The sequence below is a fragment of the Epinephelus fuscoguttatus genome, linkage group LG7, assembly GCF_011397635.1.
Source record: "Epinephelus fuscoguttatus linkage group LG7, E.fuscoguttatus.final_Chr_v1".
NCBI classification, from domain to species: domain Eukaryota; kingdom Metazoa; phylum Chordata; class Actinopteri; order Perciformes; family Serranidae; genus Epinephelus; species Epinephelus fuscoguttatus.
The window spans coordinates 21,912,884-21,934,612 of record NC_064758.1 but is presented as its reverse complement, the minus strand read 5'-3'; the positions used below and the strand labels follow the sequence as shown (position 1 = coordinate 21,934,612).

Below are 21,729 nucleotides of genomic sequence, written 5' to 3'. Positions count from 1 at the left end.
ATGGAAAACATGTCCTGTGAATACCCAACTACACACCTAGATGCATATCAATGTCAGTCTTCTTGGTTTAAACACATTTTGACCTGTTTAAAGTTTTTTTCTCTGTTAAAAGAATTTGCTTTATTGCTGATTTAATGCATTCTTTTACATACATAATATACACTTATGCATTTTGATCACATGAATTTTTACTTTAGGTGACCCTGCTGGATCAAATTAAGACAGTGGCAATCATATGGCAAACATAAAGGTCTAATATTGTTGTCTCAACACACACAGCTCATACATTAGGGTTACAGTTAATACAGAAGCAGTGAAAGGAAGACATTAAATGCACCACTAATAGATGTGGTTTTACAAACAAGGAATGTTCATTTAATTAAGGTCAGTGCTGATATTTATGTGTAAATGATTAAAAAGGCACATTCATGCCATGGCCTTAAATGTATTATCCAGTCAAAATACTGTGTAACACACCACGCTGCTCATCAGGGAGACAGACCTCAGCTGGAGCTCGAGTGAGCGAATGGAAACTTAAATGAGGGAAGTCAGAGTCAATTTGAAAATGTTTTACTCCTCAACCTTTTCAGTATTTCCTTTGTAGGAATGCATCAAGCCTGTTACTTTTAACGTAACATAAACATCTTTATCTGTTATTAGCACATGAAACGTCCTTTTGGTTTGAATTTATTCAGGAGAACTCATGGGTGTTCTCAGATCATCTTAGGGTGAATGCTGAATGCCAACACCAAGAGTCAGGATTTTAAAATGCACTTCACAGGCTATTATGAATTCTTAAAATAAACAACACGTACTATATTTCATCGCTGTGCTTGGCTGGAATAAAAAGGATGACTGGATGATACCTTTTAGGGCATGGATGCAGATACCAGTCAATGAGATTATTTAGCGCATGTAAAACAAAATCTAATCTAAAATAATGTACATTGTAATGCAGGGTTTGTTTCGGCTCAGCCCAAACCCTGGCTCATGGAATGTACTGATAATGTCATCGACAGACAAAACAAACATGGTATCCGTTCCATTCTTACGGCCATCGTTTGGCACTGCGCGTAAATAGGGTAAACAAACAAATCAACAGCTTTGTGATCTAGCAACAGAAGCGCAGCAACTAAATAAGTACATACACATGAAAGCATGCAGGCAGGCTTCTTATTTAAACACATGACAAGACATGTAAAATGTTAGTTGGTTATACATCGTATGTTTCCTACATGTCTTATTTTTCTTATTTAACACTATGTCTGAAGTGCCAATAATAAGTTACATTCAGCATAATTAAAATAATTCCTCCATTTTGTAGCAATTTAGAAAATAAAATAGATATCTCTGTTTATCCCAGGAACAGCTGTGCTGAGGACCACAGCATCAGACACTCTCATTAATACCTGCGGACAAAGCACACAGTATGTTATTGTACACATGTGAACACATCATAGAAATATAAAAAAAAAATGTTAGACAATGAAAAGTAGTGGAACATAATAGAGAAGTATTAAAGGGTAACTTTGTTTTTTTCCAACCTGAACTCTATTTTCCCACGTTTTTGTGTCTAAGTGACTGATGGAGACAGCAGTTTTTGAAATTGGTCCAGTATTGAGCGAGAGCACTGCAGCCAGCAGTGATGGAACAGAAATGTAATCCCTGCGGGCAATTGAGCACTGTCAATTTATGTCAACAATAAGTGCCTGGTTTTGCCACTGACAGGCTCAGATTGTTATTAAAAGTGTCTGACAACATCGTGGAAAAGATCCCTACAGAGAAAGAGCTGTTTGTTAAACAGTAAGATCCTTTTTGTTTAACTGGAAACAGCCACAAAATCCTCATTGTCAAAGACTCCATCTAAATTAAGTCATTTTTGCTCATATAGAGCCAGGATATTTTCACACCTAACTGGGTTCAGCTTTATTTCAACCAAACCAGATTTGGTGATTGTTGGTGACAGTGGAAAGACAAACCAAGATGGCTTTTATCAGTTTTATTTTGCTTTTGTTGATTTTTAAAGTGCTTTACAATGATAAAATGAGGGAGGTTATATCTGGTTCAGCAAAAATTTACTGTTTAACAAAAAAACAGAAAAAAATCTCTCTATCTCTGTATGGATCTTTTCTGTAAAGTTGTCAGACACTTATAATAACAATCTGAGCCTGTCAGTGGCAAAAACAAGCACTTTTAGTGGAAATAAATTGACAGTGCTAAACTACCCGCAGGGACTACATTGCAGCCTATTCCGTCACTGCTGGCTGCAGTGATCTCCCTCAATACTGGACCAATTAAAAAAATGGTAGTTTCCTTTACTAACTTCGAAACAAAAACTAAAAGGGTCCAGGTTGGAAAAAAACAAAAGTTAACCTTTAGCATCTTTTACTAAACACAAGCAAAAGTCCTGCATTCAGAATCCAAAAGAAAATATATTTAAAGTATAAAAGTAAGTTTTTATGTTGGTTGTTTGAATTTACTGTGTAACTGCATCATATTTAATATATTCATCATATGTTTTTAATATCTTCATCTGCAAAGTAACTAGTAACTAAAGTCAACATATACATGTAGTGAAGTAAAAAAGTACAATATTTCTCTCTGAAATGTGGAGTAGAAACAGAATGTAACTTAAAATTAAACACTAACATAAAGTACAAGTGCCTTAAAAATTGTACTTAAGTGCAGTACTTGAGTAAATGTACTTAGTAACTTTTAACCACTGGGCATACAGTGAAACCTACCTGTAGTAATTAGGTTTGAAGGGGCCGTTCTTGTTGAGGCCCATGTACTTGGCCTGTTCGTCAGAAAGCTCTGTCAGATGGGCATCAAAATTTGGTAGGTGCAAACTGGCCACATATTCATCTGGAGGACAGAGACAGACAGGAATCAACATGGTGTGGAAAGATATTTGGCTGACTGGACGATGTCATTTTTAGGTCTTGTCACATGGGGGCAACAATGAGCACCAAACTGGCCACAGCTTTTTAACTAATGTATCATTCTTATACTTAATCTATTAGTCAACAATATAAATCAAAGTAAATTTGTTTCTTACCCATCTTCTTGGGCAGCAGATACACATCCTGTTTGTAACGTCCCTCTGGAGCATTGAACAACTCGATCAGGGCCAGAGCCTGCAGGCGACAGAGACCACAAAATGGTTATAAGACCAACAGTGAGGGACAGGACACGACAGAACAGCAGGGTGGTGCAGTGAGAGGGAAAGCAGTGTCAGTGATGGAGAGGGCCAAACTACTAACCTGAGTTGTAGCAGTGATGGACAACACAAACGTAGGCACTGTGGAGCAGCTCAGGTTTAAGAGGCGGCCCTGAGTAATAACAGAGTTCATACATGAACAGCACTGTAGACACTGACACATAATGGTGTGCTAAAACTAATCATAAGATTTTAAAGGACACGGTTCTGTAATGATATAGTTCTGTAGAGTGACATCACCTCTGCAAGCAGAACAACCCTCTTTCCATCGGGCCAGATGATGTGATCAACCTGAGAGCGCACCCTCTCCCAGGTCAGCTCAGGGCTGCGCAGACTCGCCTGAGCACATAAAAGACAGGTCAGTCTTTCAACTACATGACAAACAGAAATAGAATAAAGAAAAGAACAAAGATGAAGGGGTTTCATGCAACTCAAATGGTGTGACTTATTTGGTATATTGTCCATGTAGAAAAACAAAAACATCAAAAGAAATCAAACAAAGCAGAGCGGAACATAAAAGTGAAAGATGTAAAAAAAAAAAAAAGAAAAAAAAAAAGAAAAAGAGAGAGATCTGTCTAGCGGAAGAACATTTATTTTGTATCCCCTGAGAGGTTTTTAAGGATGATGATAATTTGACAGTTGAGCTCTGCAGCTAGATCTGATGACTGATCAGATATACAGATCTACTGTATAAATGGAAATGGTAAACAGCCTAAGACATAATGGAGGCAAGAAAGCCACAACATTTGGTGAAGTGAGTAAGACACAGTGTTTCAATTTTGTTGCACTGAAGCTCCCACTGGTCTGCACCATCGACTGTAAAGATGATCGACATGACAGCTCTGCAAAGTGAAGCCAAAATATCTCAGCCTAGTCCCTGCCCCCTGGCGGCTGCTGGCTGCAGTGTAGGTCATAAAGCCTGCCCTCTCCATGTTAGCAAATGAGACATGGGCCGAATTCAAAAACTCTGTCAGTTGATGACTGTTCAAGCTTTCATTTTTCTGACTAGTTTGGTTATAATTAGTTATCTGATGCTATAAAAAACAGGTTTGACAACATGATTGACCTCTGTGTGTGTCAATCCATGTGCTCGCAATCAATGGAACTGCTAGCAATTGGTTTGATGGGTATATTGGTGGAAACTCAATACCATGCCCAGACTCTGGTTCCAAATGACATCACTACTGCAAGATGGCCGGGATATTTTCACTTCATTTTTTTGTATAGTGTTCATCTTTTAATACAATTATTGATCTGCACCTGCCGTGTGCGTGTATGTGTGTGAGTTTGTGCTCTCAAAGTTAGACTTTAAAATATAAATTCCCAGGCACACATATTTACAGAACACCCATACAATGAAATAGACACATTACCACATCAATCTCAGTGTTGGAGTGTCCCATATTGCAGACGATGCAGCCATTCTTCATTCGGTCAAGCTGTTCCCTGGTGACAACATTCTTGTTGCCTATAAAAAAAAACAGTGTTGTGATGTGAAAACAGAGTCACTGTGTTAGCACAAGTGAGAGGAAGTCATGACTGCAGAGTTTCAGAGTGCATCTGTTTCTCTTATAAGAATGGATTCACAGCGACATGTAGATTGTGTTTGCTATTACTGTCATCTGACTAACACATGGACTGAAAGAGCATTTTAGTCGTCAGATGTAAAGCCTGTTTGAACTGGGGTATTTAAATGAGGCATGTTTTTTTTATGCTGGAAACACTGTGATTATCAAAGCAGAAGTAATGGATGTCACTGCATGGGGCACAGTACCAGTGCAAGTTATCACCACGTCCATCTGCCGGATGACCTCACTCAGCTTGACCACTCGGAAGCCGTCCATGCTGTGTCGATACATATGGAGACAGTTAAAACAGCACAAACACAGTGAAAACCAGAGATGGTAACAAGCTGTCTTTTTGGAATCACAGCTTATATAATGCATGTAAAGACAGCGGAGAATAATATGAAACAGTAATGGTAATGTTAGTGACTCACCATGCCTGCAGAGCACAGATGGGGTCAATCTCTGTGATGCACACAATAGCTCCAAGGGCCTTTAGTGCGGTGCAGCAGCCTTTCCCCACCTACACACCACAGGGCAGTGCAATAGTTGTAAACAGAAATCTACAATACATGTAAAAAGGTCTGCTGCAGCAGTGAAAATAGTCATTACATCAGAAGTGACATAAAAAAAATAAAAAGAATCTGAAATCAGAGAATGATTCACCTCTCCATAGCCACACACGACAACTTGTTTGCCTCCAAACATTATATCTGTGGTCCTCTTCAAGCTGGCAGAGACAAAATGACACACGCTTTTATCCATCAGCACGACTCAAACACAGAAAATCTCAACACACACACACGCACACACAAAATGGCTGTCTTTTTCGGATTCTCTAATCCTCCTCACCCATCCAGGATAGATTCACGGCAGCAGTAAAGGTTGTCAAATTTCTGCTTGGTGACTGAGTCGTTCACATTCATGGCAGGGACACACAGCTTGCCGGCCTTAGACAACTGGTACAATCTGAGAGGACACATGAGGAAATGTTAAGACACACACATGCACAAATACACACGCTAACTGAGCTGCAACCCTGTGTGACCTTCTGCTTTCCGGAGTGTCTGGCTAATTGATTCCATTGAGAATTGTACATGCACAGCTGCTGTGACCTGTAGTGCAGCTCTGTCATGCTTCTCAAACAGGCTCCAGTCGACTCAGGCCGGTGACCTTTTCACTGTACAGTGTCAGTGTGTATTAATACTACTATGACTTACATAACTGCTTTTGATATCCTGTATATATCATTCATCAGGGTGGTCAGTTTGCTTCCTGCTCAGCTCCATCTAGAGGACAAAATAATGTAAAGACCTCATGGAGAGGGATTCTAGAAGCAGATTAAACTTGTGCTAGATGTCTGTGCTATGTTGGCACTTTACATAGATATACTGTACATAGACACATATAATATGAGCCTAAAAAGGCATGCACTCATATCAAATCGTGGTCTTTCTCCAAAGATGATTTTACTCGAGACAACAAACCCTGCTGCTCTTTGCACCTGCACTTTTTTAATGTAAAGAGTTATTCATTTTAAAATGAATTTTGTTACATTCTTATTTATCTTAATGTGCCTTTGGCCATTTGATCCATGCTTGCAAACAGCAACACAGAGGAAACGTCTTTTACAGATGAATAAGGACAGGCTGCTAACTGAAGAGTTGTGTAACAGAGTTTCACACTGGTGCATTACAGCTTCATATTTATGCACGTAATGTGTATCAGCTGTGAACTGACATTTTCCTTTTGTTTAACACACTTAACAGAGTTTGAGTCTTTCAATGAGATCTGCGTTAACTGTTTTGACAATAGGTGAGGAAAAAAGTGTGAAAACAATAGAAAGTGTTGACTCATTTTAGACCTCTGCTTTGCTAGAAAGATCACGATGAAGAGCAAGAGGATCCCAGTCTCATTAAGTGTGTCTTAGCAATCAAGAAAATTAGTGTTTCGACAGTGGGTCTTGTTAGGTTTTTATTAATTATAAAAGTAGTAGAGTAATCAGAACTCCAATGAGGCCAAATGATTTGTGCCCAAACTGAAGGACATCAGTGAAAAATGCTGCTAGTTATACTATATGGAGAGTGGAACGGTTTCAAAATTCATGAAGACATATGCAAAATACAAACTGCATTAAAAGAAAAGGAACAGCAGTCACATGGTCAAACTACCTATGTGGGATAAGTGGAATATATGGAGTATGACAGGGAATAGATGGATGGATGATGGGTGATAGATAGATAGCAGTCCTTTTGGGAAATCTCTGTATCGTCATGCAGTGTTGCTGCTGTCCAGTAATCTTATTGGACAGACTGGCAATCTTATGCAGTTTGTTTTTATTGTTTAGTGACAATGAAAAAAGCCAAGCATTAGAAACAGAAAGTTAAAACACTCTCCACAAAGGAGCGATAGAAGAGGACCAATATATGTCTGTCCACTCTGAACAGTCTGTTTACTGTCAGTTTACTGTTTACTGTCTGTACTGTTTTAGAAATTCAGTTTTGTTTAGGCTATTTCTGGAACAGGAAGCAAGATTTTACTTTCCTGCGGCACAAAACAACCATAAAATAACTCCCTGCATCAGATCAATATGAATAACTCACAAGATATTGCCACAGTCTTTATTATTTATAATCCATTAAGGGCTGTCATGAGCTGGCCCACAGACATATCAATTTTGTGATTTCTTGGTGGTTAAAAGATCAATTCTATAATTCTTATATTTTTGGCAGCAGTCACAGCTTTGGCCACCACCCACACTTTACTCATCAACATCAAATGGAGCCTCTGTGTCTCAAGTGGTGGCCCAAACTACAGAAACAGACACTAAGCCCCATCTCACCTGTGCACTCCAGTGACACTCTCCTCCACAATGCCCCGCACCTTCTTGAAGACACTGGGATACTTCTTGTAAACCCAGTGGGTTAAATCTCCACCATCATCCAAGATCTAAGGACAAACACAGGAGAGTTAACAGCATAAATGATAGCCTTCAAAATCAATGATAGCTCAGTAGAGCCCAGCGATAAAACAGATAAAAGATAACCGTCTAAGATTAGTGTTAAATGTGTCATGGGATTGTCAGGTTGGTACCATATTGGCCTGCCAGCCCTCCGTGTTGACACAGCGATCGATGCACCACCAGAAGTCGTCCTCTGACTCACCCTTCCATGCAAACACAGGTACCCCTGCAGGACACAAAACATACACTCCTCTTAGCAAAGACAGACATCAGAGGACAGGAGGGCTGGACAGCTGCATGAGCAACAGGTCCATTAGGGGAACATTACACGGTGAACGCACAGCATGCACACATGGGCTGCTTTATGCTTTGCATCAGGGTTTAGACTTTACTATAACACAAACTGTTTCAACCAAAATCAAAATACATACAACACTTTTCAATGCGTTGTAGACATCCATTATGGTTAACATAACGATCCATAAATAGCTTATTTTTAGCTGACAGAAACCTTTCCTGATGTCATTAGTCTTTAACTGTCAGAAATATAATGCTTTCTATCTAATGCTGATCCACAAACCATGACACTGTATAAAAGAAGTGGACGTAGCCAACATGCCTCATCCATTGGTTTGTAAACTACGTTCTGAACCCTCGAGTCTGGCATTTTGGCCGAGGCCATCTTGTTTTTTTGAAGCCAGAAGTGAGGGCAGAGCTGTGGATGAACAAGGGGTAGATCTGTCTAAAAACATGAGAAAAAATCACAAGGTAGCTACGCCCTGAAGCATACCCTGCTTTATTGTCTATTTGACACTAAATGGGACCATATTTTACAAAATTCACATCATGCTGTACTGAAGAAGACTTGAAACTAGTGATTAAGACCATAAAGTCCTCAGGAAAATGTTTACTGAGGTAATAAATCAAGTGAGAAGTAGAAGCAGCCAGTAGAGTCGCCCCCTGCTGGCCATTGGAAAGGGTGCAGCTTTAAGGCACCTTCACATCGGCTTCACTTTTCAAAGCTGCACATAACCCCTTGTACATAACCTGGCAGTGCATTATAATGATGATGTGTTCTTGTCATTTATGAACTGATTCTCTGATGAGATTTGGCTGCAAACCAAGTTGCAAGAAAATATTTCACATGTAACGCCAGCCTTCGAGGAGAGGAGTTCACCTGTTTCAGCGAGAGCAGCAGCCACCTCATTCTGAGTGGAGTAGATGTTGCAGGCAGTCCAGCGACACTGCGCCCCGAGGGCTACCAGAGTCTCGATCAGGACCTAAGACGGGAAATTCAGATACATGAGCAGGTAGCAAAGGTAAAGAAGTGACGGACATGAATTGTTACAGTGATCTACTATGAACAGAATGAGAGGACGTACTGCAGTCTGAGCAGTGATATGGGTGCAGCCCACTATCTTGGCCCCAGCCAGCGGCTTCTCCCCCTGGGCTCTCTTCCTCAAGGAGATCAGGGCAGACATGTCTGCAGAGGGACAGATTGAGCACAAGTCAGTGCAAGCTGAAAGGACATAAAGGTCAGGTTTCGTGTTGGGAGAGAGAAGAATGATGGGCCGTTTTGAATGCAAAAATAAGCCCTTTCTACAAGGTGGATGTGCAGTAAATGGCTGTAAAATGAAGACTGATTAAACAACAATGTCAGCAACAGCTGTTGCCACCCAGGCTTCAGGCCTGGAGAACACTTGTCAAGCATGCACGCCTACGGTTCACTCACATGGCCAATGTAAACAGACAGATTTGGAGCCTGGGAGTATACAAAAAACTAAAAGGCCTGAGATGGGAGAAGAGGTAAAAGGATGAAATAAGTAAGACATGATGAAAAGAAAAAAGAGACAGAGCTCTGATCATGTTTCCAGAATAATATTGACACTGTTCCAGCCTCAGGTCATAAACTATTTTGAAATCAGGAGGAGAGGGCTGTTTATCAAATAGTGTCTAAGCAGCAGAAAAGATGCCATGTGATACGTATCTGGGAACAAAGTCACAACAGGTAGCACAAAGCTCTCTTTGTATTAATGATAATGATACCGAGTCTGTTATACGACTTTATCACAATAAAATCACAGAAAGAAACTGTGAAATCAAGACTGATATGGCAGGTACACGAGTGAAAAAGAATCCATAAGACACCAAACACTATCAAAATCCTCTGCTAAAAATTGAGAAATGGAAAAAAAAAATCTGTAGTTGTTGAAACCCCCGTGTGCCCGTGAGGTCAGATATACCTTGTTCTGCAATTTCGATTTCACGGCGGCCAAATTCGGCCTGCTTGATGTTCTTCACACAGAAGTCACTGCTGCCGTGAGTGTTGACCTGGGCTTTGTCCCTGGGGGAGGTTTCATCATCAGAGCTGTCGGTGTAGGATGCAGCTGTGAAACGGAGAACACAAAAGGTCACTATTGTGGAAAAGCATACAAAAGAGCCAATTATGAAATATATGCTTCAAACCATTGTGTGTGGGGCGGAGCCTGTGAGTGTGTTTCCTCTGTGTATGTGTCTGTGTATACTGTATATACTGTACATGTATATGTTTATTGCAACAAAGAGTGTACTTGTGTGTATAAACAGTCTAATAATGAATTTTTGAGGCCTAAATTGATGTTAATATTTGAGAGTTTAAAACAATTTATTGTGGATATGTTGGCTGAAAGTAACTGTTTGAATAATATAAACAACAATCTACGTATGAATAGCTTAAATATATTTTCTTTAAGAACTGTGAACAAGATACATATGAAATAAGATGATAATAAGAAAGATATGCTACACATGGAAAATAAATACTGTTCCTAAATTACCTCAAACCCAATTTGGCATCTCTGTACTGTCATTTCTTGTTAGCGCTCAACATATCGGCCAGGCCTTGGTCTACTTGTGTCTGTATATGCGCTTTTATGCAAATATTAGGGCTGAACAATAAGAAGAAAATATGCAGTATGTGATTATGTTGTTGAATACTGCAATAACAATATTGCTTGCAGTAAACATTTATTAAAGTGAAATAAGTTCTGCTTTTCTGCTGCCTTCGGTATACTGCTAGAACATTCAATTGCTTGTTGAATTAAATGAAAGGAAATAACCAATATTCTTAAACTAAATTATTGAACACTGAACTGAACACAAACTGCACCGATAAAAAAAGAATGATAGCTACACTTCAAAGTGCAGTTTTCTATTAATACACTCTTCCAGCTAACACAAAAAATCCCTGTGTGCTCTATCACAGTCTTTCATGATGTGATTATTATGCAAGTTGACATCACAATAACAATTTCAAAAACTAGAATTAACACGTTGCTGCTGTATGCTTTCACGAGTCAAGTTGCAATTACAGTTTACATGCATGTCTGTACAGACTCATACGTAGCAATGTCAGTAGACAATGCTTTAAATATGGATGTTGTTGCAAAGAAGCTACAAATTTTAAAAAGTGGATGCTTCACACACAGAGGATCTCTACAGTCTGCACAGTTTCAGGGTGAAATCAGTGTCACCAATTCAGCATCTGACCAAATGTCTCTTGCTGAGTTATGGTGTTGACTAATGGCCAGAAAAATGTTTTTGCAGAACATAATGATGTCACAGTGAAGTTGACCTTTGACCGTTTGGATATAAAATGTAATCACTTCATCATTTTGCTCTGTTAAACATTTGTGTGAAATTCTGTCAAAGTTAGCTATGAATTCTTGAGGTATGACAAATTCCAAATTCTAATCAGCTCTTCGTTGAGTTCATGTTGATGTTTGTGCCAAATTTAAGGGAATTCCTTCAAGGCCTCCTTGAGATATAGCGTTTGCGAGAATGGGATGGACAGACAAACTGAAAACATAGTGCCTCTGGTCAGAGCTATGGCCTGGGTGGAGGCTTAAAGGCCACATACTGTACAGCCCTATTAAATATGTATGCTTATGTGCTGCATTTGTGAATGCGTGTAGATACTTAATTCCAAAGGTGATATGGACTTTAAAATGGACACATAAATTTCATCTGTTTTTTGTTTTTTTTTAATGAACACAAAAACAGTTAGTATAAACATTTGTGAGTAGAGGTCCTATAGTGCCCCTCAGTCTCAACAGGAATCATAATTACTGTCAGCGGGTGTTTTAACCTCTCATGGTAGTGTAATGAAACATTCAGGTGTGCAGTACCTGAGCTGTAGCTGTCTGTAGAGGACTGCGAGATGGACCGAGACAGGGAGCGGCGGCCGGCCTTGGTGGGGTACTTGCTGAACTCTTGTTTGTCCTCAGTGTTCGCAAACTGGATCTGGAGGGAAGCAGAACAAAACAATGCACAATGTTAACATGACAAGCAAATAAAATCCACATATTACTGACTTAGCGTTAGGACTGTTTGCACTGATTAAGTGTAAACGATGAACCCAGGGAAGCGAGGAACAAACAGTACAGACTCAGTCACATGCTTACGGTAATTTGTTCACACTGTTTTAGTTTTATTTGGACTCATTCTGCTGTTTCCTTTCAAAGGTAAATCACCTGAGTCTGTTATAATAAATCACAGGTGGATCAGGAAGAAGAGAGCTGATGCCTATTTTTAGATGCTCCCTCCTGCTCCGTGATTTATGCTTTGTTCAAATACACAGGCTTCAGTTGTTGGTGTGGTTCATCGTGTCAACCCAACCCTTCAAAGGGCCCAAGATCAAAGACCTGGAAACACATAAAGTGAAACAGCACACAGCCAGCGTGGCTATTTTCTAAGCTAGCCTTTAACAGAAGATTAAAGCTTCAACTGTCCAGCCTTTGGGGTTGCTGTAGCAAACCAAATACGCTGATTCGATTTAAAAAAAAAAAAATCTTAGCATTCAGCTGTTAAATAAAAGCCAACGCTTCCAGTGAATTTGGCTCTATTTAGAGCTTGGCAGGCTACAAGTAGACTAAGGATCTGACAAATCCACTAAGTGTCATTTTAACACCCTGAAACTGTAACAGTCTGGCTGCACTAGCAGACAACAGTCAGTTGTCAACATCAGAAATAGTAAGGAGTCCAAACTCTCTCTCTTTTGGTAAACTGGGTCACTCAGACAGTAAAGTTATTAGTTACAGAAGTATCCAACTACACTGATCTTAACAAAAATTACAGAGAAGTCACAAACAATCTAAAACTGGATGCAGAGATATTTTATTTTCACATACGTAGAAGCCCAGGTGGGCTTACACCTGACGCTATAAATAAATAGGCCTGTGAGAGAGACACAGGGTCACACGTAGACGAGTTACTCAGCATTTTACTTAAATAGGAAGTCTGCAGGTGAGTTTCAGGTCTATACCTCTGTATGTCCTTTAGATTTAGGCCCTATGGCTTTGACTTTCATTCATCATCATCTTCCAAACTCAATATCATATCTGGCAAACACTGATGCTGCCGAAAACAGATCCACTACTGCAGGTTTAGCAACTTTATCTTGCATAAAACACACTTTTAAACCAATGTAAAAGCCTGATTAGGTGTTGCACAAAGACCTGCAATGCTCTGACTTTCCAAGAAATCCTACAGGTGTCTTAGTGGCTTAGTGGCAAGTGTGTTGGACCAACTCCAAGCTCAAACGTTGTCGTTCTCACAACACTATAATGTCACACCATGTAATGTCATGCATTAAAGGGGGTTGGACTTTCGACATGTACGTTTGCACAGTTTTACTTGAATTATTTCATCCTGTGTTCCTTCATTCTTTCCTTGTCATGGCTGGTGAGTGAAAATGTGCTCAAGTAAGTTTTCACGATATTACGTTTTTATATTGATGGTTTGCGTGCACTTTTATTGTGGAGGATGTTAAAAGGCTTTCTTCATGCTTAGACTTTCTAATTCCTGATTATTTGACTTCTGCTAGTGCTATCCTTAAATTTCTACACAGCTTTGTTCCCCTCATTAAAGGGACAGTTCACCCCAAAATCAAGAATACATATGAGTGTTGGAGATATTGGCCATACAGATGTCTGCCTTCTTTCCAATATAATGGAATTAGATGGCTTGTGGTGCTCAAAAAAATCAACAGAAATTCCCTTTACAATAGTAATGACCTGTTTACTCAAAATATTCCACAGACCTTGTTGTGAGCAGTTGCGCGTAGGAACTAATTTCTTTCTACAGAACTACACAAGCCAACTGTATCACCACACAGACGGAAGCGTATATCTACTCATGGACGAAAGACTCGTGCTGGTGATAATGCGAGATGTAAACGTTAATGTCGTTCTCTGCTGCTAGGTAAGACAGAAGTAGACGCATGCTTCTTTCTGCGCTGTGACACGTTTGGTGGGTGCAGCTCTGTATAAGAAAACAGTTTCTACATGAAACTGCTCACACCAAGGTCTGTGGATTATCTTGGATAACCGGGTCATGATTTCTGGAAAAGAGACATTACTGTTGAGGTTATCAAATGTATTTTTTTGGCGCTTTAAGCACCACAAGCTGAATACCAACTTGTGCTAGGCAGACGTCTCTATGGCTGATATCAAAAACTCGGCAGCTCATGCCAAACCAATCTAGACTGATAAATACCACTACAGGTAAGCAAGAAAATATGTATTTTTTATTTTAGGGTGAACAGTGCCTTTAAACACTGTCTTTGTCTCAGTGGTAAACCCATTAAAATATTTCCATTCATTGCGACAGTGCTGTGGGATTTCATTGTTCTCTTATTTTAAATGTCCATACAATGTGTTTGGACTAAAAACTAACATGCCGGCCAGCAGAGTTGACACAACACACAGATGATAAATCCGGGAGCACATAAAAGCCAGACTAACAACAGTGAGTGAGGGTAACATTTCAGTGACATGTACACTGTATGTACAGACACCAGTCTACAACCACGTCTCATAGGTGAAGCTTAGTGTTGATGGTTGTGACATTGAAGAGTTCTGACATAAAAGCAAGACTAAACGTAAAGAAAGTGTTTCCACTCACAGCCGGGTGCAACTAGCATGCATGACTCAGTAACCTGGTAGTCACCACACAAATGTTACCGGAAACTGATTGAATGGGGTTCATAAGGAGCAACACCAGCATCATTTGAGACTCCTGAGGGAAATAGCTTCACACAGCCATACTACTTGCACTTTACTTGAAACTTAATGGCTACATTTTCACTTTAAATTTGAAAAATGTAAAGGTAACTACTACGCAAGTCATTTAAAATGAAAGTTAACTGTATAATAAATATAGAATTGGCTAAAACAGTTGTAACTTACCTCACAATCCATCCTGCCATATACAGTGACACCTTCAACATCTACTGTGTTAGGATAAAGAAACTCAAGAAGCTTGTGAGACAGTGAACTGGGGGGATCTCTGCATGTCTCTGTTTTCACAATTGAGAGTGTGCTCTGTCTCACACACTTGCAAAATAGCTCCTTTATGTTTGCTTTGCATCAGTTTTTGCACAGTCTCTTGAATTTCTGCATTGTTCTTGCCCCAAATCCACAGACTTCAAAATCAGAGACTCCTTCTCTAAGGAAAGGAGGAATTAAAGGACAATAAGAGAGATCTTGTTCATGATGAAGTGTTACTTAAGACAGAATTCTAGTTCTGCTACTCTGACACAGTAAACTATCCTGAAGTGGAGCTCAGTGGATACACTTGGCCTTTTGAGGAGAAGACTGTACTTGCCTGCACTCAACTGAACACTTTTGTTGCAAGTCAAAGAGAAACACTTCTGTGTGGTCTACATTGCATTGCATAAGATAGTCATTCAACATAACAAAAAGAAGAAAAGTTTTAACATGACAAAAGTAACTTTGGCACATGTGTGTGGGATATGCAGTATCTTTAAGAATAAGTGTGCTGGATGACGTCCTGGTGATGCAATAATAGCGACTCACCCTTTCTCTCCCGTGCCCATGTTTGTGTGCCATGGCTGCGAGTCACTCTCCAGTTTTCCAGCCTACTTCCCTGTGCCTGTGTGTCCTCTGTGTGATGGTACTAGGTGTCCCTGATGCTATTATCCCAGAACACTCCCAGGCAGAGCCGGGGGGAGGTTCCCACCTATTATCATGATTTCTAATGGCCAACCTGGACAGAGAGAGGGAGAGAGAGAGAGAGAGAGAGAGGCTCAGCGCAAATCAGCCTTCCCTTTCTCCCTAGGCCTCTCACTCTCTCTCTCTCCGTCTTTCTCTTTCACTCTGGTTCTGCCCTTGACAACCAGCTGCTAAAGTCAGTAGGTTGTACTTCATACTTTAAGTGCTGAGAGGGCAAATGTCAGAAGATTCAGATATGCTCATACACACAGAAGAAATGCGAACAGAGAAGAAATCACATACACACACACACACAGGCACAAAACACATCTGCTGCAGCTTTTACTTTCAGGCTGTACTCCTGATTTGGAGTACTAAATAAAAAGGGGATTGACAGGAGGAATTAAACCCTGTTTCCATTAGCCTTCTGCTGCATCAATAAGCGGCCCATCCAGTCCTCCATCCTATGGCTAAAAATACCCTTTCTCTCTTAGATAGCAGGCCAGGTCACAGACTTAAGCTGTGGTGTGACTGTCAGCAGGCGGTGTAAAGGGTTCAATGTGAGCCTGGCATAAGGTGCGTTAACTACTTAGCCGGACATCACTGGTGCTCCGCAGCGCCATCTAACTGGAAAGACATCCAGTGTAATCCACATAGATCTTTGCATACTGATAACTCACAGTGGGCATGTTCAAAAAGTCAAAGAAATAAGGCCTGGAGGATTTTTCTCTGATTTAGCTGAGCACAAATTATGTTTAGACAAAGCAAAGTTCAAGTCAAAGAAGTGAAGCTCTTCATACGGGTCTCATTCTTAAATCACTGTGTTTACTTTTGTCTGCAGAGGCGCCTGTTTAGATCAACGCATGCATGACGGATTACATGGTGTTGTGCAAAAAACATACACTATGCTAATCCTTCCTCCAGGACTATGTGACCTTTAGCACAAACCATAGCTTCCACTCATTACCATACACCTAAATCTTCAATGAATATCAAGATAACCCACAACCATATTTCATAAACAGACACATGAACATCTACAATATCATTTTGCTCCTAAAATGGTAGAATGAGATAAAAGCCAGAATGCTGGACACAAATACTACAGTTAAACCAGAGTGTTTTTACAGTAAATACCAAAAGGCACGACTAAGAACACAGTGGGGATACGATGAAGCTAGTCAGTATGGATGTGTTATATTTCTCAGCTTATGGTGACTTTTCCCTCAATGTTAATATGGGTCACACTGTGGTACAAACACAGTGCTGTACTTGTGTGGGCTGCGGCACAGTGAGTCTCGCTAAACTTGAAAGAGACTGTTGTCAGTGTTCTCTTTTAAAAATAGCTATAGGTGGCCTTAAAGCCCCATATTGTGAAATAATACACACAGTGTAGGCTTTAAGATTGCCCTCCGAGTCTGACTCTCAGTTAGTTTTACTTTTCAACACAAAGGTCTGAATCTGAATTGAGTAGATTTCTTTTTATATCATTTTCTGTACCTCTCCATACCTTTATTTTAAGCTGCCAGGGGAAAAGAAAATCTGCATTTGACCTTCACAAAACTCTGCCATAATGTTGGCAGACAAACAAGATGAGATTGTGCAAATACGGTACCAACATTTTGGAGAATCTATGTAAAACAGCCCCACAGGGATCAGACAAAAATGATGATGATGCATGAACAAATTCACAGCGAGCGAGTCCTGCTCCCAGGGGGGCGTATTGTGTAACTGCTGGATTGATTCAGAGAGAGAGAGAAGGCAGAGTAGTGGCGTGTTTTGACTCACCCACACACGCGTACACACACATTTCATTTTGTAGAATTGATTGTTTTTGTTCGCGGCACCTCTCAGTCGATTATTTGACAATGCACCAGCCCCTGAACTTCAACTGACATGAAGCTCTTCTTTCTCATGTGTGATATTCTCTGTGATTTTAATTAGTTTTATCTTGTTTCCCAGTCATTTGCACTATTTGTTTTACTCATTCATTTTTTCCATGCAAACAGGTGGCTCTGTTTGACACCGCGCTCTCACATTTATTCATAACACAAGGCTTTGTTTTCATAAGCGGAGTGAACATTCCTACCATCCAATATGTTTTCAATCAGGCTCCCTGAGGCGACTCGCAGTCCACACATTATTGCCTCGTCAGATGGGGGGTCGGAGCTAATATTCTGAAGTCTGTGAGCCCCGCTGCTGGGAAAATAGATATTTTTATTGTGCTGATTATTTTGTCCACCTCTTGTGAACGTAATTCTACATTGATTTTTATGTTTTGTTGAGACTGTCAGAAACATTCATTCAAATCTATCATGATTTTTATAGGGACAGTAACTTACCATAGTGCTATTTATCAAGCTAGATTGTTTTGGTGTAAGCTGTGTTGGAGCTATCAGCCATAGAGATGTCTGCCTTCTCTCTAATATAATAGAACTAGATGGCACTCGGTTATGACGCCCTAAGTGCCAAAAAATACATTTAAAAAACTCAACAGCAATTTCTCTTTCCAGAAATCATGACCCAGATACTCAAGATAATCCACAGACCTTGTTGTGAGCAGTTTTGTGTAGGAACTATTTTCTTTCTACTGAACTGCATCCGCCAATTCAATCACCACACAGAAGGAAGCGTGCATCTACTCATGCACAAGAGAGATCCAAACATTAATGGTGCCCTCAACTGAGCTGTAATGTTAGCTAGTTCAGTGGTGCTAGGTGGGTTAGGGGTAGGTGCTGAGTGTCATCTAGTTCCATTATACTGGAAAGAAGGCAGACATCTACACAGTTGATATCTCAAACACTCTGCAAGTCACACCAAAACAATCTAATTTGATAAACAGCACGACAGGTAACAGGACAAATATGTATTTTAGATTTGGGCGTGAACTGTTACACCTAAACACTGTTACATAAGGACAAGCAATGCAACATAATGTATAGGAGAATAAACCTTAGGGATAATTTACAGCCTCCAGAGATTATATTATTCATCTGCAAATATTCAGTTAACTGTTTTTAAGTCACCAGTGCTGCTGGTTTGCTTTTGATTAGTCGCCTTTCTCTGCCACTGCAGTTTGCTGGGTGCTGCATGTCATCGTGACTTGTCAGATTTATCCACTCACCACGTCATCTCATGATTCTGCAAGGCTTGTGACTGATTTATACTCAAATCACTGAACACCAACTGGCAATGTAATTTGCACTTCTGATAATCCCTATTTTAGATGTCAAATTTTAGATGACAAAGATGTCACAAACATCGCAAACTGTGTGATCAGGCAAAGCGATCACGATCAACATAAAGCACACAGCATCAAGAGATGTGGCAACTACTTTTGGCCCTGAGATATATAAAGTTACATGAAGTTCAGCAGTCGTGTCAGTAACAGGCGTAATTATTTCATGTGGCACGTAGAAACCAACTGAGACTGAATGTATGAGGCTGGTATCAAGACTACAGAGACGGTAAACATAGCAATGCATTTTGTACAGCCTAAATAGAATTTATAAATATCTATAAACAAAAAGCACAACACATTACAGTGAATAAAAAATAAGGATATCAGGATTTCTGCTCACTTATATGCCAGTAACTTTATAAATATTTTCATATCAGGTTATATTATCAGACTGCACCACTACAAAGCACAGGTAACACACAAGTAAGTTAAAGGTCACCTTGATGGTTAGGAAAATGCTCCACAATCAAATTGGCAAACGTGACAATGATAAGACATCAAAAGGTCCCAGCGAATTTCATCATCACGTCTGTGACGCAGTCTTGGTAAAAAAAGAGTTTACCAGAAGTTTCATATCACCATAATCAGTTCAAACATGTGCCAAACCTCAACCTCAGAGTGAAACAGTTTTCTTTTCAATATCTGGGCAGGTTAGATCTGAGAAAATAACATGCCTGTCTGTTTCATGTTTTTCCACTGCCTGTTGCGTGCTGTTACACACGGTGGATCATCTGTAATGATATGAGCTGCCACCTCAGGGGACTCTTTTATTCAGATGATTGTTCTGTGCCGTTGTGTAACAGCCAAGAAATTCAAGGCCTCTTCTCACAGGACCTTGTGCTGGTAATGCTTTTCTATCACACTCTTCTTATTACTTATAATGATGATTATTAGTCGCACAAACACACACCCTGAGCAAAATCAAGTCTGGTGTCATAAACATAATGATTAGTTTACTAGGTACAGACACAATACTTTCTTTTAAAATGGCATTTTCTCGACCCCACACCTTCAAAGAATTCAGCTTTGTGACTGATGGATTGAAAACCAACACATCATTAAATGCCTCATATGTAGCGTGCAGCCCCCCTGAGCTCAGGTATGTTAGGCCATGTATTACTTCACTTAGTTGAGGCCTTGAATCAGAGATTTAAGAGCTCAACTTGGCTTTTAGTTGCTTCCTGCCTACAGGATGCTGGCATGATGTAGACATTGTGATTTACATAAACAGGAAGGCTTTATGAAGGCAGACTATAACAATAATGCAGTCATGATTAAAATCCTGTTAAATTATATGCTGTCACCTCAGTAAAAACATTGTAAAAGCTTTGCTCAGACCACATGTGAGACAGTGAGGCAAAGCTTTTCTCCGTGGCTAAACTTCTCAGATTCTTTAGTGGGATCTGACTGATACAGAAATATTATTTTGCGCACAGCCGCTCAGCTTGGGATGGAGGGATCCCTCAGTGTGATGTGTTACTGTTACGCGTGACACTGCAGCATCACATCCATTAATCTCCCTGCTGTCAACTTGCAGATGGAGGCTTATGAATACATCAACACACAGTGCATCCCTTGGCCTTCTGTACAGTAGTTTGACTGCAGCACAGTGTGTACCGAGGTGGATGTATCCTCCTCACATGTGCCTGCCTACAGGACACACAGTCTTTGCCCACTGAGTGATGGCGAGCATCACGTTTCCTACCTTCTTGACGGATTTCAGTGTAGGGACTGCGGTGAACGCTGCGGAAGGCATTTCCCCAACGTTCATATTCACATCACTGCTGTTCTTGCTCACAGTCATCGCGGAGTATTTCTCCGCGACGTTTTCCGTCTCTTTGACATATTTCGTGGCTTGTTTCACCTCCGCCTTGCTGTCCACAACCGAGTCGGTCATTGCATCCAGGAGGTGTTGAGACTGTTACCGGAGAAAGGCAGAAAGCCGGCTGTGGGTTGACTCTTCAGACTAACGGTAACGTCAGCTCTGCCCGTCGTCTCTTCTTGCTCTCTCCGTTAAGCTTCGTGGCTTAAAATGACCGTTGCTGGAGCACTTCCACCAGACCTCGGCACGGAGCGGTAAGTAGGCTACTTTACGAGAGATTAACGAGCTCTGTATCTTCACTACTTTGTAAAACACCAGTACTGACACTTGTTTCCGTCCTCAAGGTCTGCTGCCATCCACAGACAGCTCCATCTCTGAGGGGGAGGGTGTGTTGAGGCTGTCACCTGAACGAGTGGGCAGTGTGTGTAGGCGGGGATCATCCAGTCACCGGCGGTGCGGAGGAACATGGAGGAGTAACGGCTGAGGAGCGGTTCTCACATCAAGAGTAGCGCGAGCGTTGGTCGGTTACGTTACATGTACTCGTTACTACTTGTCAGTCGGTGCAAGTGTAACCTAGATGCTCTGATTCAATAGCTGCAGTATCAACCTCACAGGAGCAGGCTGAGCACAAGTCCCGCCTCCTTCAGTCTGATTGGTTGGCAGTGGTACAACGTCTATAATCTACAGCGTCTGATTGGCAGACCGTGTTCGGGACAGTGCTTAACTTCAGAGGTTTCTCTGTTGATCCCTCATTTCAAGATTTAATAATTAATTAATTAAAGTTTTATCATTTAAATAGTCTTTAACAATAAAAAAAACTAGTCAAACCAGCAAAATAGTATGTAAAAAAAGGAGCTGGTTTCAGCCTCTCAAACATGAGGGTCTCCTGTTTTTCCTTTGAATTATTTCAGTTCATTAAATTGATTTA

General features: G+C 40.4%; 1 protein-coding gene across 3 annotated transcripts; it reads right to left on the bottom strand.

Moving 5' to 3' along the window:
* Window positions 1-105: 105 nt before the first annotated feature.
* ahcyl1 (adenosylhomocysteinase-like 1) lies at window positions 106-21,555 on the bottom strand. 3 transcript variants are annotated; one of them, XM_049581852.1, is made up of 17 exons: window positions 20,685-21,550; window positions 11,914-12,028; window positions 9,991-10,134; window positions 9,130-9,230; window positions 8,925-9,027; window positions 7,879-7,973; window positions 7,628-7,734; window positions 5,638-5,754; window positions 5,452-5,515; window positions 5,220-5,308; window positions 4,995-5,065; window positions 4,594-4,688; window positions 3,461-3,559; window positions 3,264-3,332; window positions 3,059-3,137; window positions 2,745-2,865; window positions 106-1,409 (listed from the first exon to the last, which is right to left on the bottom strand). In XM_049581852.1, the coding sequence occupies exons 1-17, from the start codon at window positions 20,874-20,876 to the stop codon at window positions 1,403-1,405; spliced, it is 1,668 nt and encodes a 555-aa protein (XP_049437809.1). In that variant the 5' UTR covers window positions 20,877-21,550; the 3' UTR covers window positions 106-1,402. The 3 variants fall into 3 exon arrangements, with proteins under 3 accessions (XP_049437809.1, XP_049437811.1, XP_049437810.1); XM_049581854.1 differs by lacking the exon at window positions 20,685-21,550 and adding an exon at window positions 15,604-15,712; XM_049581853.1 differs by lacking the exon at window positions 106-1,409 and having other exon boundaries at window positions 2,741-2,865; window positions 20,685-21,555.
* Between the last annotated feature and the right edge of the window lie 174 nt (window positions 21,556-21,729).